Source organism: Mus caroli, chromosome 6, assembly GCF_900094665.2.
Source record: "Mus caroli chromosome 6, CAROLI_EIJ_v1.1, whole genome shotgun sequence".
Lineage (NCBI taxonomy): Eukaryota > Metazoa > Chordata > Mammalia > Rodentia > Muridae > Mus > Mus caroli.
The window spans coordinates 28,841,125-28,859,043 of record NC_034575.1 but is presented as its reverse complement, the minus strand read 5'-3'; the positions used below and the strand labels follow the sequence as shown (position 1 = coordinate 28,859,043).

The 17,919-nt window shown below is 43.2% G+C and overlaps 1 protein-coding gene across 1 annotated transcript in view; it reads right to left on the bottom strand.

Annotated features, from left to right (window-relative positions):
* The window catches only part of Lrguk (leucine rich repeats and guanylate kinase domain containing), a 104,340-nt gene that overhangs the window by 57,621 nt on the left and 28,800 nt on the right, over nt 1–17,919 (bottom strand). Inside the window, exons 7-10 of the mRNA XM_021165014.1 lie at nt 14,847–14,990; nt 6,595–6,675; nt 5,281–5,367; nt 3,912–4,018 (exon numbers count right to left, since the gene is read on the bottom strand). Of these exons, the coding sequence (XP_021020673.1) occupies nt 3,912–4,018; nt 5,281–5,367; nt 6,595–6,675; nt 14,847–14,990 (419 nt within the window). The remainder of the gene's footprint in view (nt 1–3,911; nt 4,019–5,280; nt 5,368–6,594; nt 6,676–14,846; nt 14,991–17,919) is intronic.

Genomic DNA, 17,919 nt, shown 5'->3' with positions numbered 1-17,919 from the left:
TGGACGAAATTCCAGGAAGGAATCCTGCATAGGGCGAGAGGGTGCCAGTTTGGGAAGGTTACTCTGTATGATCCACACACATCTTCTTGAAGTGACAATAAATACAATACAGTGAGAGTCGATCCCTAGATGGCAGAGATGAGAGATGAGGACAGGAGGGGAGGAAGTTCCAGCTATCTAAAGGCACCCAGGGGACACTTGTGACACTGCTAAGTCTTGAGAGTGGTGCTCAGGTGACTGACCTAATGAACCTGCATAGAACCAAGATGGAGCTGAACACACAGGAGCGCCTGAGGGGCTGCAGAAGCCTGAGGTCTCAGAGGCCCCCCTGTCAGTCTCCTAGTTTGGGCACCTGGCTAACACCTGTACAGGGAACCACCATTGCGGAATATGGGGGAAAGGCACAGAGTTCCCACAATTGCATGGGTATTACTGACTCCCTCAAAGTACATTTTCAAGAAAAAAAAAAAAAAGACAGTGACAAATATAGAAAATAGGCAAATGAACAAAACAACAACAAATCAACCACACAAAAACAATGTTAGACAAGTCAAAAAATAAATACAAATGAAAGCATACACTATATCCAAAGTAGCCCCCAAACAAAGCCAAAGCCTCTTTAAAAAAGGCCTAGTGCCAGAACATGCCAGGGACAAAGCATGCACAAGATGATTCTGGGAAGTTGGCCATACTACGGAGCAAGGAGCTGCCAGTGACTACCAGGCTGTTCACAGTTTGTCTTTATCTTAATCAGGCATCCTCACCCCAGTGACATCAGGTGAGGGGACACTGATTCTCTAACAATGCAGCATACAATTGACAGGGCCAGGTGCCAGCAGCGGCTGGTACCCTACTCCAGCTGCAGGGCCTGCTCTGTCCTGGCACAGTAGGAAAGGCAATGGTTGGGCTACACGGCAGCCATTGATGCAGAACTGTGAACGGTGCCCTATACTTCGCCATCCTGACCTGCATGGCCTCTGCCCTTGTTTGTCTGGCAGTCAGACATGACCATGAAATATAAGCTTCCCAAACACTGCTGTCTTATGTTCTTACATAAATACAACCTTAAACATCAAATAGCCACGTTACAAATCAGAGAGGAGACCTTCTTCCAAGTCCAATGCACTTTCCTGATGTACACAAAGGAAGAATAAGTCATCTCACCCAGAGGGCTCTCATAAACATGCAAACCTGTCAGTGTCGACATGATTACATTATATGTAATATCCATGTCCTGGATTGTGAAATAAAACATTCTACTCTCTGTGGGAAGCCGACCGTGAGGCACAGAAGCGAACACCACATGAAGAAGAAAAGTGCTTATATCCAAGAGTTTTACAAGTATTTTTAAAATGCCTCTGGGTATTGATAGAACGTCTATGTTATACTTATGGCATAAATGGCCATCTGCTCTGGCAGACTGTTCAAAAAGAAATGGAGAAACCGTGGTAAATCTGTCTTTGGATCTGGAGGTGAGAGACGGGAATCATGTGCACAGCCAGGCAAGGTGGCTCCTCCCTGCTGGGCTGACGGTGGCTCTGGAAGGGACCAGTCTGAGGTGAGCTGGGCTTCCTTCTAGGGACTCCCTAGAAGTCTGAATTCACAGGATGCTCTCTGGCAGGGGTATATAACATCTGCTCACCGTTAAGGAAGGGTTTACAATTGATGGTGTGATGGTTAGCTATGATGCTCAGCCTGTTTGGATTGAGAAAGCAAGCCTAGAATATCAGTGAAGCACACCTTTGGGTGCATCTTTGAGGATTTGTCCAGAGAAGATTAACTGAGGGAAATATGACCCATGCGCAACGTGAACGTGTATGGTACTGTATTAGTGACTTCTGAGGCTGTGATAAAATATCATGGCCAAAAGCAGCTAATAGAAGAATTTACAAGTTTGGAGCTGTGACGAAAGGATGGAGCATCTAAAGACTGCCATATCCAGGGATCCATCCCATAATCAGCTTCCAAATGCTGACACCATTGCATACACTAGCAAGATTTTGCTGAAAGGACCCAGATATAGCTGTCTCTTGTGAGACTATGCCGGGGCCTAGCAAACACAGAAGTGGATGCTCACAGTCAGCTATTGGATGGATCACAGGGCCCCCAATGGGGGAGCTAGAGAAAGTACCCAAGGAGCTAAAGGGATCTGCAACCCTATAGGTGGAACAATATTATGAACTAACCAGTACCCCGGAGCTCTTGACTCTAGCTGCATATGTATCAAAAGATGGCCTAGTCGGCCATCNCTGGAAAGAGAGGCCCATTGGACTTGCAAACTTTATATGCCCCAGTACAGGGGAACCCCAGGGCCAAAAAAGTGGGAGTGGGTGGGTAGGGNAGTGGGGGGGGTGTATTGGGGACTNTTNGGATAGCATTGGAAATGTAAATGAGGAAAATTCGTAATAAAAAAATTAAAAAAAGAAGAATTTACTTTAGTTTCAAGTTCTTCATCAAATACAAGAAAGGTAACAAATGTGTTTATAAATGATGAGAGGCTCTGCCAGTGCCTGACAATACAGAAGTGGATGCTCATAGCCATCCATTGGACTGAGCACAGGGTCCCCAATGGAGGAGCTATAAAGGACCTAAGGAGCTGAAGGGGTCTGCAGCCCCATAGGAGGAACAACAATATGAACTAACCAGTACCTCCAGAGCTTCCAGGGACTAAACCACCAACCAAAAAGTGCACAAGGAGGGACTCAAGGCTCCAACCACGTATGTAGCAGAGGATGGCTTTGTGGGACATCAATGAGAAGAGAAGCCCTTGGTCTTGTGAAGGCTCAATGCCCCCGTGTAGGGGAATGCCAGGACAGGGGAGCAGGAGTGGGTGGGTTAGTGAGCAGGGGGAGCGGGGATGGGATGGGGGGGGGTTCAGAGGGGAAATGAGGAAAGGGGATAACATTTGAAATATAAATAAAGAAAATATATAATAATAATAATTAATTCTGTTAATGAGATAAAGGCCTATGTTTCTATTCTATGGCAGAAAAATTAACACTTTTATTTTAGAATTCAAATTCACTGACATTTGGCTCAGGCTAGCTAGACACAAGGTGCCCATGATAGAGAAAAGAATCAGATCACCATTAGGTCACCAAAGGGAGAATGAACAGCACATTCAAGTACACGATAACAGGCCATGATTGATCACTTGGTCCCTTACCTCTGAGAGGACAATAAAGGGCTTTGGAAAAAAAATTGTGCTGGAGAGATGGCTCAGCGGTTAAGAGCACTGGCTGCTCTACCAGAGGTCCTGAGTTGATTCCCAGCAACCACAAGGTGGCTCACAACCATCTGTAATGGAATCCAATGTCCATTCTGGTGTGTCTAAAGACAGCTACAGTGTACTCATATAAATAAAAATAAATAAATCTTTAAAAATGGGCTGGAGAGATGGCTCAGCAGTTAAAAGCACTGACTACTCTTCCAGAGGTACTGAGTTCAAGTCCCAGCAACCACATAGTGGCTCACAACCATCTGTAATGGGATCTGATGCCCTCTTCTGGTATGCATGAAGACAGCTACAGTGTACTCATAAAATAAATAAACAATTTTTTTTAAAAGAATTGTATTATTTAATGTGCTCTGCCTGCATGTCATCTGGGTACTATGTGTGCACCTGGTGTTCATGGAGAACAGAAGAGAGAATGTCAGATTGCCTGGGACTGGAGTTGCAGTTATGAACTGACATGTAGGTGCTGGGATTGAACCCAGGTCCCATGGAAGAACACCCAGTGCTCTAAAATGCTGAGCTATCTCTCCAGCCCTGAGAAAGCAGCTGCCATGGGGACCAAGTGAGTCACAGAAGAGAGGATTAGAGAAAATGACAATACTGTCTTTTACTTACCTGCTCTCCCCCCCACCACCTCCCAACCCCCCAGTTCTATCTGTGCGGCCCTAATAAATACCTGTCCCAGATCCTCTGTGGCTGCGACATGCTGTTGACAACATGGGTCATGTGATCTTGGACAGCAACCACCTCAGGGGGAGGGTCATACTTATTCACTGCAAAAACCTTTTCCAGAATTAGAAAAGTAAAGAGAGACATGTTTGTTTCTCAAAAGAACAAGGATTGACTGCCCTTAGTGTAATTCCTAGATACACAATCAAACTGACAAGGTAAGTCACGTGGTCCCCAGCCTTGCACGCAGTCTCTTTGGTCAACTCTAACTTTCCTAAAATCCCAATAACGAAAGTTACTGTAAAAAGTTAAGGAGTCCCTTTTATCCTTTTTCTTTATATTCTTTGGTTTGGGATGAGCTAAAGAAAAAAGTCAAAACAAAATTTCTGAAGTGCTGGATTAATTTTAATATAATAAACAATCCAACTTGTAGTTCAAGAAGAAGGAAAACCAAGTTGCTGTGTAAGATTCTGGGTAGTTGACACCAGAGAGCCATTTCCTGATGTCCCCTTGTCCAGAACTGTTCCCACCCCTTCACATTCTCCCAGACTTGCACCCCCTTACCTTGGCTTTCTCTAGCCATGGATACAGGCCCTTTCCTTGGTGTAGAGGCCTCTCTGTCTTTACTACCCTCCTAAATACATTATCCCTTTACTTAATAGTGACCTTCATTCTGATTCTATTTACAAAATGTTAAAAGAGGCATGTACCCATGGCCCAGGGCGTGGAGACAAGGATGAGGAAGCATTGGGGACTATTTCTAGACTGGGCTGCAGAAACATTTATGGGATGGAATATGTGCCCACTGATATACATTCCTTTATTCCCGTCTCAAATTGGATCTGGTTTAGGAAACCCCTCCTAGGTATTGATTCCTGCCACAGCTGTGGGAGGGAGGGAAGGAGGGACTCAGGTGCTGGCCAGCATGCCATGGCTCATTCCTCTGGAGCTATGTGGATCTGATGGGTCCTCAGAAAGAGCAGCATTAAGGAAATCGCAATATTAGAAAAGTGATTTAAGCACCGTAGTGTGGCGCAATGTATTTCACTGTTAATTTCCAATCTGACATAGGTAGAATCTCAGACTCTGTGGTTATGTAGGGAAGCTATACATATTGCAAACCAGCCATGAGCAGCAGGAGGGGTACCTGGACTCCTCGATGCCAGACTTCCCGTTGTACCCATGGAACACCTGTAATTGCTCAGCTTAACAGAGGGTTCAGCTGGCAAATCCTAGGACAAGGAAGTTGATTCTAAATGAAGAATTAATTTGCATACTGCTCTGCTTCTCACTGATTGGTTACATGTCCTGCTGTAAGCACGTGACACTTTTGAATGTATCAACCAGAAAACACGTGAGGCAACATGGTTACCTACCTTTTCTTCTACCTTAATCTTCTGCTGGTCTAACTCTGTCAGTCGCAGCAGCATATATATCACGAAGGACCAGTACTCGGGCTTGATCTGTTTAAAACAAGAGGACTATTGAAGGGCCTTCCTCTTTCCCAGGTCAGCAAGTGCCAATCTTCTATTCTCGGGGGCCTCTCTCAACACTTGCTACCATGACCCTGCCTTCCAGACCCCAACACAGGGCTCAGCATTCTCACGTCCGTCAGGCCCCCTTCAATTAACAACCAAGCTACAGAATGTGTCCTGTAATTTATAAAGCTCTTCAAATGTGCGGATCTCACTAATCTCTGTGAGATACGCGGGGAAGGCAGGATTATCCTCTGGTGTCGAGGCTGAGCCCACAGACACAGGCAGCTCATCTAAGACGCCAAACCCTTCTCTACTAAAGCCAAGGAGTTTCATTACTGAAAATAATGACATTTGACGATTTCTTATGATTTCATTATGGGTTGATTATTTATTGTGTTCTTTTGTATTAGTTGGGATCACTCTGAACTTGTCTTACAGTAATAAAATGTCAATTGCTTAGGAACAGGTTCCTCCTTATTCCCTGACTGCTCTTAGGATGGCCTGACTTTAAAGCGGTAACTGAGGGGTTTATTTTGAATAAGATGCTTCTCTCCCTGAATAGCAAGCCTTGGGTGTAAGATGCCTTTCACAGACGGGAATGCATGAGAAGTAAATGTGTAACAGCATCTTCGATTAGGGTCCCAACACAGAGACACAGGACTAGATCACTCCGTGTTGTATGTGTGAGTGGACCGCCACACTGCACCCCAGAAACCTGTATGATTATTAAACACCAGTTGGAGCATTTTAAAGCTTCTCTTGCATACATCAAAGCGTGTTGTGAGAGTGTTTGTTTATAAATGAATTCATCTGCTTTCCCTGTTATAAAATAGGAACCACATTCTGTCTGGACCTCTGGGCTCTTTATTCTCCGATATAAAAGAATGCTGCTTTACAATTTTAATTACAATTCTCTGTTGTAATGTTTAGCTCCACCCACCATCTGTCTTAAAGGACCATGAACTAAGTGACTTTCAAATGTGGGCTTTAGGGGAACTGGGGCAGTTGACAGTTTATTGGCCATGAGAGACAATCTCACTTTTCCAAAACAAGTTGTTTGAAGTGGTAGCTGTCGTAATTGTTTTCGGAGGGGTGGGAAGTTGGGGGCTGTATTCACCTTCCTGATGCTCCCAATCAATGCTGAATCAAAATTCCAAGACTTGGCCCCTGTTCCTCTCCCCTCCCCTACCCCTGAGGGAAACAAACTCTCACCTGAATTGGATTCCTTAGCAGATTGAGAACTCGAAGGATAGGAAGATTTTCAATGTATTCTATTTCACTCAGCTCCTTAATCTATTTGATCAAAATAAATAAATAAATAAATAAATCCACTGTCAACAGCCAGTGAGCAGAAGACAATAGGCAACACAATATAAAAAGAGCCAATAAAATCAGCTCCTTTAAATGTAATTTATTTTAAACATGTCCTGTTGAATATCCAGCTTTTCAATGAGAATACCACAAGGCCATTGCAGAACACAGGAAAGCGCACATTAACTTCGGTAAGATAGTGTGTAAAGGAAGAGAAACAGCCAGACCCCCCTGTCCTAGCCCTCCAGGCTCTGGCTTCACTCCTCAGGGCCTCTCCTCCCCTGCTGTGTCTGTGGCTGGTTAGGCCTTCTGACAGCTAGGAGACATGCAACTCTATGCTCTCCCCATAAGAACTACTTTACAGTGGAAACTGTATGATTTGTTTGTTTGTTTGTTTGTTTGTTTGGAGGTCCCTATGCAACCCTAGCTGGCCTAGCTGGCCTTGAATTCACAAAGATACTCCTGGCTCTGCATCCCAAGTGCTGTAACTAAAGGTGTGTCCCATTGCCCGGGTTGTATGTTAAGAACTTCCAGGTTGAAAAAAAATGGAAATGATTCTACAGATGGACGTGTGCCTTGGTTTTGCCAGGGGGACAGCCTGGGTTACAGTGGTCCTGCACCCTCAACCATACTAAAGACACAAATAGGCTTACTTAAATTTTCTACAATAAACAATTACAATCTAATTTCAGATACAGAGAGTGAGTTTTGTGATAAATTAGTGTTTCTCACAGCATTCTGCATGCCTCATAAAAGTATTTTACCAATGGGTTCACAGATAATTTCTGAGTTGTCCAAATTCAAGTGACATCAAAATGCAAATTATCCCAAAACTAAGTCAGGGGTGGACACACACATGCCACTTTCAAAGGATGACATTTCCAATAACGTAATCAGAAAGGCAAACTCCAAAATTCCAGTGTCCCCCATCCCTAAATCAATCTAGCTAGAGTAGTGGCAAGCTGTCACACACATTTTGATGTATTAGGATGTAAAGGACTATCCTTTAGACCACCATTTCAGTTATAATACAAACTAAATTATAGATTAAGGATTCAAGATAGCTGTGTGCGGTGTCACATGACCTGCATCCCAGCCCTCAGAAGGCAGAGGTGGACAGATCTCTGTGGTTTCATGGCCAGCTTGGACTACACAGTGAGTGTCAGGCCAGAGTGCTGTAACTAACAAACAAAAGAACAGAAACAACCATGGAGGGAGGGGTCAGAGAGATGGGAGGGGGGATTAAGAACACTGGCTGCTCCTCCAGAAAACCAGGACTCTGTTCCCAGCACCCACATGACAGTCCCAGGAGACCTGGGACTCTTCTGGTCTCAGTGACACTGCCTGCATATAGTGCACATCCATTCATGTTTATCCACATGCTAAACAAATAAGTAAATACAAAAAAGAGGAGAGTGAGATATGAAAGTCTCCTACTCTTTTTGTTTGTTTGTTTGTTTTCGAGACAGGGTTTCTCTGTATGGCCCTGGCTGTCCTGGAACTCACTCTGTAGACCAGGCTGGCCTCGAACTCAGAAATCCGCCTGCCTCTGCCTCCCAAGTGCTGGGATTAAAGGCGTGCGCCACCATGCCTGGCTGATAATTTTTAAAAAGAAATAAAATTTTAAAAAATGTTTAACCTCATTGATAATCAAAGACATGTATATAAAACAGTATATAAGGCACCAGGTTTCACCACCAGATAGACAATTTTTAAATGATCCTGTTGACAAACGAACAGCCAGATATGCCTACAGTAAGTTATCCTAACTTCATAACTGCAGTGGGAAGAGAAAGCATGAACGTTCAAAACAGAAATCAACAAGCTTTATGACAGCCATTCCCAGAAATGGCATTTCCAGAAATCCATCATAAGGAAATAATAAAAAATGCATGTAACGATGGATTTATGTGTGAGCATATATACTTCAACATTATTTTAACAGCAAGTTGTAAACACAACAAATTTCAATAAGTAAATAATTCAATAAATCCTGACAGATCCATTAATAGATTATCTTATGCTATTAAATCAGCTTTTTGAAATGTTGGGACAATTTGTTTTCTATATGGGAATTCAATGTCTATTGCACACTGCACACACACACACACACACACACACATACACACACACACACCCTACTTACAAACTACATAATGAAAAAGAAAAATTCCAAAACTTGAAATTACAAGAAAACCCAAAAATGTAAGAATATTTTTAAAATTAAAATAAGGAAGATTTATTAAAACACAAAATTCAGAAAAGATAATAGATCACAGTTAAATATAACTCCCAAACTCCCCTCCATTCCCCAGACATAGCACCACACATACATGAGCCTTGGAAGGTCCATAACAACCCCAAAACTTATAGGCCAAGATAACAGGAGCCAATCCTTCTGGCTCTGAAGATGAGCCTACAATCTGGGGCTGGCTGGAGAGCCTGAGGTTCCTTCGAGGGCTCTAGAGGAGAACCCTTCCTTGTCTTTCCCAGCTTCTGGTAATGTCAGACAGCACTGACTTAGAGCAACAAAAGCCAGCCCGTGTCTGCTTTCTCCCCTCTGTCTCTTGTAAGAACACCCAGGCCTGAGAGATGGGTCATCAGTTAGGAGGAGCTAAGTTCCATTCCCAGCTTCCTACGTGGAAACTTGAAACCATCACAACTCCTACATGTACACAGACATACATGTACCCACAGACATAAAATAAACTGATAACTGAAAAACAAACAAACAAAAAACCACTGTCTTTCAGGCCTCCCTAACTCCTGATTCCAGGGTGACAATCTCATCTTGAAATCACTAACCACATCTGTAGAAACTCCTTTTCTAATCAAGGCCGAGGGGCTTGGCACATCCTTGGTGGGGGATGTCACAGTTTAACCCATTCTACCTTGAAGCATTAGCTTCCAGGGGAAGTTGTTCCACAACCACGTTTACCTGAGAGAGAGGGTGTCGTGCAGCTCCCTACACAGCAGCTACCCTGGAGTGGGATCCTGCATCTAAAACATTTAGGGACATCCTGCCCCACCTCCATGCTGATTATCACCCAGTCACCTGTCACCTGACAAAGACTTCAATCATTTGCAACATCTTGTCCTCATCCACTACCTCTATTCTGCCTCACTATTTCCTTCTCAGATGGCTCTCTGGAATCTTCCTTCTTCTTCACTGCCTCTGCCGTACAGAAGACCCTCACGGTCTCCATTAAAACAAGTATACTGATCTCCATGCCCCTTTTCCCTTTCTTCGCCCAGTAGGGAAACTTCTAAGCCTCCTTCTTATACATGGTCTTCCTAGAATTTTACCACACCTTAAACATCACCCATACCCTTCAGAGGTGAGGGGCTGAGGGCTCCTGAGAGTCATATTTTCATCCAACAACCTTCTTAAGTACCAACTACAAACCAGATATTGCAAAATTTGAACAAAATAAACTCCCCAAGGTCAACTATCACGCTAGCGCAGTGGTTCTCATGCTCCTGAACACTGCTACCCTTTACTGCAGTTCCTCATGTTGGGTGGACCCCAACCATAACATTACTTTCGTTGCTACTCTAGAATGGTAACTTTGCTACTGTTATAAATAGTAATGTAAATATATGTTTTCTGATGGCCCGAGGCCACCCCTGTGAGGGTCATTTGACCCCCAAAGAGGTTGCGATCCACAAGTTGAGAAACACTATTCTAGAGGGAAGGAAAATAACTCGTCACGATATAAAGTATAAAACATGACATGATGTAATCTTCAGCAATAATAACAATGAAAAGCCCTGTGGAGGTCCGGGAACACAGGAGGAGGTGCTGGAGAGGCTAGACATGGAGCCCATGAGGCAGACAGGAGGAAAATGACGGCACTTCTGCCCTCTAATCCCTAACCAGAAAGCATGTGGCCCATGCTTAGCCCGAAGTGAACTGGTCCCATCCCTAAGTAGTGTAGACCTGATGACCCTAACACATCTTCTGTCCTACACCGATGGGCTAATGATCTTAGTCAAGTCCTTGACTTCTCTAGCGGGCTCACTCCAACCCCATGAACTGGTTTAAGTGCAGGCAGGCCAAGTTTGCTGCTATGGAGTCCACATTAAGTAAGACTCATGACTAAAGGAAAAGTCACATTGGTCTTGACCTGAAATCTCAGAAAGTGCTGACGAGCCAACGAAGCAGCTTAGGAACAGGGCTGCAAGTGAACATCCATCGGCACTCAGCAGAGAACCCGGGATACTGCCACTATTTCTAGGACTGGATAGCAGCTCAGGCTACCTAGCCTGGGCTAACCTCCCCCTCGCTCATCCCCAATGGCAGGAGTAGAAGAGAGACTGACTGTAACAGTGATGTGACCATGACAGCATCTCTAATAGCCCAACCTTGGGCTGCCTCTGCTTCAGGGTTAGCCTCTGCATAACCCAGGACCCCACCCCCACCCCCAAGATCATGTACCCAGCCATTCCTCAAGCCTAATAAATGTAAATTCAGAGAGAGGGAGGTCAAGTTCACTCAGCACTCAGCTCCCCACGAATTCTTTTTGCTTATACACATGAACAAAAGTATGAAGCCAGGCTCCAGGGGAAGATCCTTTCACTGCTTGCCTGAGCCATTGAAAAGAGCATATCGCTCAACAGTGGCAAGCATGAAATCCTTCGTATCCGACCACACCCCATCTAAAGCGCTACAGAAGCAACACTTAGCTGTTGCCACCTCCGTCCGTATCACGGGAGAGTGTCCAGGGCTTACTTAGGACTGAAATTCTTTCTTTGCACCTGTCGTTTTACAAGCATTATATTGCTACTCCTTACAATCACTGGCAAGAAGTACTGATAATACATTCTGAGGTATGAGCCAGACAGAGTGGTGCACGCCTTTAATCCCAGAGGCAGGCAGATCTATGAATCTGAGGCCAGCTTGGTCTACAAAGTAAATTCCAGAATAGTCAGGGCTACACAGACAAACCCTGTCTCCAAAAAAACAACAGCACCTACCCCTAGCCCCACCACCAAGCACCAAGATTCAGAGTCACCTCTGACAAGAATAGCGCTTCTGGGAGGAAGTAGGGAGGTTGGAGAACTGAGAGTCTGGGTCAGTTTTTAAGTGCTAGCCACGGTTTGGGATGTCACAGGGACCACAGAGAGGAAGCTGGCAGAGGCCTCTCTAATCAGCAGACAGTAGACGCTGGTAAGGGCAGTCAGGCACATGCATACGCACAGGTGTACCACGGATGAAACTGCTACCAAGAACACAGTATTTCTAACATCAAATTTAATCATGGAGGAAGCAGCATACCTATGTTGTGTTCCCTGTACAAATACATTTTCCATCCCTCAATCAAAGAATTATCAGCTATCCCGGAGAAACCCCTTAGGGCTCTTCAGATGGTCCAAATGACATTTCAAAGGACTGTAGTACTCCCTAGCATGCTGGTGGGGGACCAGGGAATTATGTTACCATCAATGACTGATTTGCCAGAGGAGTCCTCTGTAAGGCATGTGGCCACTTTTTACAAAATAGAGTCGCTAACATTTGTGAACTCCTTCATTTGAACATATCTCCCCCTCCCCAACTTTTCCCTGTGTTCTGGCTAAATGAAGGGAGATGCACTCCCAACTATAACATGTTTGACTCATGTCAAAAGGCCAGTACAAAACAATGGGAGACAAGATAACTCTAATAATTTCATTTATAGCTTGTGTGCTAAAGTTAAATTTCAGATATTGTGATGGTTTGTATATGCTTGGCCCAGGGAGTGGCACTGTTGGGAGGTGTGACCTTGTTGTGAGTAAGTGTGCCACTCTGGGTGTGGGCTTTAATACCCTTATTTTAGCTGCCTGGAAATCAGTATTCTGCTAGCAGCCTTCAGATGAAGATGTAGAACTCTCAGCTCCTCCTGCACCATGTCTGCCTGGATGCAGCCATGCTCCTACCTTGATGATAATGGGCTGAACCTCTGAACCTGCAATCCAGCCCCAATTAAATATTGTCCTTTATAAGACTTGCCTTGGTCATGGTGTCTGCTCACAGCAGTACAACCTTAAGATAGTTATACCTAGTTTAATAATGTGTACTACTAAAGTTAGCATTTCCTGTTTCTTTTTTCTATTATTAACTCGAGACACTTTACTTTACGCCCATGGCTCACATCCAGGCCTCATGTTCTCAAGTATTACCCCACACCCATTTCGGAGGGAAGGGCCCTTGATTCTCATCTACTGTAACTGTTTTATACACCTTGCTGTTTCTTCTCTTGAATTCTGAGATGTACTGAGTTAGTATTTAATGAGCATATTCTACCTTCTCAGCATCCCCCATATAAATATGAAAACCATTTTAAGCACAAAATGTTTCCCTAGTCAATCTTCAAAGGCAACTTCAGAAAAAGAACAATAAAGGCCATTTGGAACAGAAATTATACTGACTTCCTACCACACAGATGCAAGGACCAAGGTCATTAATAGAATTAATTACCTTGTAAGAAGTCACTAGATCTACTCAGTAAACAGAGCAAGTGAGATGAAGATCAATATTAAAACTGTTTATTCTCGGACCTTAATAACTGACTTGTGTTGGGTTGTTTACAGCCTAAGGAATGATGTGAGCTTGCTGGGGGAAAGGTTAAGTTGCTGGGAACACAACTCAGTCATGGGCTCGTGGGCACCTGTGCGAGGCCCAGCACTGTGCAAGGAAAGAAGAATGGAAAGAAAGAGGGAAGAAAGAAGAACAGGAGGGAGGAAGGGAGGGAGGAAGAATTAGGTAAATTAATCTGAGATACAGCTCAGTGGTAGAGAAATCAAAGAGTTCTGGGTTCAGTCCCCAGTACCACCAAAACAGAGAGAGGGGATGAAGAAGGGAGGGGGGAAGGGAGGGGGAAGGGAGGGGGAAGGGAGGGGGGAAGGGAAGAATATGAATATATTTTGAATAGAAAAGGGTACATTAAGCCAGATATGCAAACAAGTTTATTCGCCAACCCATCAAAGAGACACTATTGCTACCAGCAGTTTATAAGGAATCACTTCTATGTCTCTTCTTTTTCTGGCTTAATTTTTATGGTTAAGCCTTTCCTGTGGTGTTTACATTTATTAAATTACAGATACGACTGTATATATTTAACAGATACAGCATGATACTTTCAAATATATGCACATTTTGTAAGGGCTAAAAATGTACTATTTTCTAAAGTGTATCATCTTTGTGGTAAGAACATTAAAAACCCATTCCCAGCACTTCTCAAGACCACTACTGCGAACTAGTGCTAGTGGCTCTTGTCTATAAATTCTAGCACCTTGGAGGTGGAGGCAGAAGGATCAATGGTTCAAAGCTGACTTTGGCTATATAGCAAGTTTGAGGCTGGCTTAAACTACCTCAGACCTTGTCTCAACATCCACAACTCTACAACCACCACCACCATCACCAAAAGAAAACCCAGTTAACCCCATTTAGTGGTATTAATAGATCTTTGACTGCATCCCTTTGCCTTGCCGCTAACTGAAGCTTTGTATTCTTTTTAGTGGTACCCCTCCCCCCACAAGCCTTCTCCACCAACAGTCATTTTCCTCTGAGTGTAGACAAGAGGAGACATTAGCCTGTGGATATTCTCTTTGCCTCTTCTTGCTTGGACATTTCAAATGTTCCTGATGCTCTTTTTCTACAGAGAATGTTGCACGATCATAACAACTTCAGAAAACTACACGTGCCCGATGACAGTTTGAACCTTTAAAACAATGTAAGTAAGAATCGTCAAGGGTTTAAAAATGGCTGAGTTTTTCAAAAAGTCATACTCTAAGAACTGTCCTCTGGAAACTTGCTAGAGCAGCATTCCTAAGAGGCCATTTCATGTAATGTCCTTGAAAAGCCAATGTGAATGGCTGGAGAGATGGCTCAGTGGTTAAGAGCACTGACTGCTCTTCCAGAGATCTTGAGTTCAATTCTCAGCAACCACATGGTGGCTGACAACCATTTGTAATGGGATCCGATGCCCTCTTCTGGTGTGGCTGACAACTACAGTGTACTCATATCTAAAATAGATAAATCTTAAAAAAAAAAAAAGCCAATGTGAAGACATTGGGCCAACTCTTTAATGTGCCAACTTCCTGAAGCCTCTGAAGCCACGCCCTGCCCTGCAGCCTTTAGCCGGCTTCCTGAAGCCACACCCTACATTACCAACCTTGTTATCCTCCAGGTTAATCACTTCCAGGAGGTCATGGTTCTCCAAGCCCTGGAGGCTGCTGATCTGATTGTGGGACAGGTCCAGGTTCTGCAAGGCTTTCAGCTCCTCCAAACCTGTGATGGTCTCAATCATGTTGTTACTCTAGAATGGATAAAATACAGTTTTTCATTGAAAGCAATGGCTAAGAAAACTTGTAGTGGCAAATGTTCACATTTGGACATGGTCCCCAATTCACTAAAAGTAAAGCCAAACCAACAAGCTGTTCTTGCCTCACCCCCATTTCCATCATTCACCTATCTAAATGTCTACATAGCTACCCAAGAAGAAAATCCTAGATTTTCTATCTAAAAGGCCAAGAGGTAGTCTTTTCATTTAGTATTTTAATATTTTCATCATCAGCATAAACTTTCAAGTCAGTAGGAAAGCCAGGCAATTAAGTGATACAAGCTTTAAAAATGCATGATATAACGACATTAGTGCTTTGACTTTTCAAATTACTTCATTTATTTTTAAGATTATCATTTATATCATTTCCCTTTCCTTTCTTTCCCCCAAACCTTCCCATATGCTCCTCTTTGCTCCTTTTTCAAGTCCATAGACTCCTTTTTTCCATTAATATTTACTACAAACATATTGCTTGGGAAGGGGATCTCAAGAAAAGATTGGTGAGATGGGTTGCCTGTGGGCATGGCTGAGATGGATTATATAGATTATGTTGATTGAAGTGGAAGCCGCATCCACTGTGGGCACCAGCATTCCCTAGGCAGAGGATCTTAGAGAGGGAGCTAAGTACTCACATACAGGCACCAATTCATTGCTCTCTGCTTCTGTGAATTCTGTGAATCCCACTAGACATGCTTCCTCAATCCCTGCTATGGTGGACTGTGACCCAGAACTGTGAGCTGAGGAAGCACTCTTAAGTTGCTTTGTCGAAGCTGTTTATCAGTGTTTATCACTAGGAAAGAGACTCAGACACACACCTGAAACCCGAACATCAGTTCAGCTTGACTGTGGTCTCTAAAGACAGGACACGGATCTGCTCACTCTTTTAGCACCATCACAGTAAGCCAATACTGTAACTCCACAGACACCTTGTCCACTGACACAGTCTAAAGTGACATCATCTCAAAGTCGGTGGTGATGGCTGTCTCGGTAGAGTCTGGCTATTTCTGCTCTTGCACAGTACCTCCTCTTTAACCTGCACTAGCCTACTATGGCCTCCCTTAACCAAAGGTGTAGGACAGAACTGTGTAGTCCTAATTCTAAGATATAACCAAGTCACTTCTGCTTTCAGGTCTGAGCAGCTTAGACACCATGTAAGAATGCCAGGATGGGAAAATACAGAGACTAAATTGTGAGAATCTAGTCATCATAGCAGATTCAATAATTCACATAAGAGCATTTCTCCGACAATGAGAATAGGAGGGTGTTTCCCATACTCAAATGGCTGTCCACTTCCTCAGTCTCCACACACCCAGAGCAATAGCAGTAATAAGAATAGTTTCCATTTTTGAATATTTTCAACATACTCATTATTTGGCTCCTTTGTTTTAAGGAACAGGAAAATGTCATAGTAAAATTTAACCTCTGGTTTGAGTCCAAAGTTGTCATAAAGAATAATTTCAAATTTTTGGTTAGTATTATGTTTTACCCACCCTTAAGACATTCAAAACCTTCAGGCCTGGTGTGGTGATGCAGAGGCAGGTGGATCTCTTAAGTTCATAAGGTCAATTTTTCAGCTAACATTATGTCTTACCTAGCCTTAAAACATTCTAAACTTTCTAGCTGAGTGAGGTGACACAGAGGCATGGGGATCTCTTTAAGTTCAAGGCCAGCCTGGTCTCCATAGCGAGTTCCAGAATATCCAGGACTACATAGAGAGACCGTGCCTCAAAAAACAAAAACAAAAACAGAATGAAACAAACAAAAACCATTCAATACTTTCAAGATTGACCTAAGAACTGAAAAATTAAATTAATGTATTCCCTTTAATCTGAATATTTTCACTGGTAAATGTTCCATGGCACATTGAATAGCAAGAGCTCATTTTCAGCCCATTCTTCATAAAATTTCATTTTAATAATGAGCCAGATTTGTGCTCACTGGTAACTTTATAGCCCTTAAAATATCATAATAGAATGTTAATAATCTTTAAAGGTAGGTTATAGCCTATGAGGGTTTATAATACTATTCTTTTTACCTCTATATGCTTGAAAAATGTAATAAAAAGAAAAAAAAAACCCATAACCTTATTTGCCAAAGTGAAATCAAATTTTCCTGTTTAAAGTTCAAAAAAGTTATAAAAAGTGAAAAGAGGAGAGAGACCACGCTGAGCTCACCATCATCGATTTAATGTATTGAAATGAGGGTTCAGCCTCCCATTCAAATACTGCCTGCATATCCAATCTATATACAATACACTTTCCCCCAAAGGACTCTGAAGCATTTTCTATGTGCAAGACAGATGTAATATTCTTCAGTGTCTCTGATGGCTTTCAAAGTGGTAGATGGTCTGAGCAGAGCGAGGCACAGAAAAGTTTAATTAGATAGCCTGTGGTCATAAAAGGGAAGAGACTGAGACAAGTTGAGAAGCACAGAATTGCTGGTTGAAAACCAGCTAGGAAGTGCCTTTGTCTAGCACTGAGAACCCAAAGGCTCACTCCTGGGTGTGGACATGAAGTTTCTGCGCAGTTCTTCCAGCCTCATAAGTGAATAGCAGAAAAAAAGAAAAGAAAAAAGAAAGAAAGAAAGAAACCCACCATTGTTAGAGAGAAGCTGTTTTGTTTGAAGTAAATTAAATTAGAAAATATTCCTCACTTACCAGTGTGTCAGGAAGACCCAACTGGCTTTTACTTTGACAAAGCGAAGTTTGCAGTACAGTGTCACTGTGTTCTGTGTTCTAATAAGGATGTAGTGGCCACTGGCACACTGTGCGGTTCCCCTGCCAGCTTTTACGGGTCCCAGAGAGGTAGAAGGGCAAATGTTTGTAGGTGAACTGCTCTTCTTGCTATGCTGCAAACTAAATTCCTGCCAATTGCTAAAGCACATTATGTTGTGATTCCATGAGTTA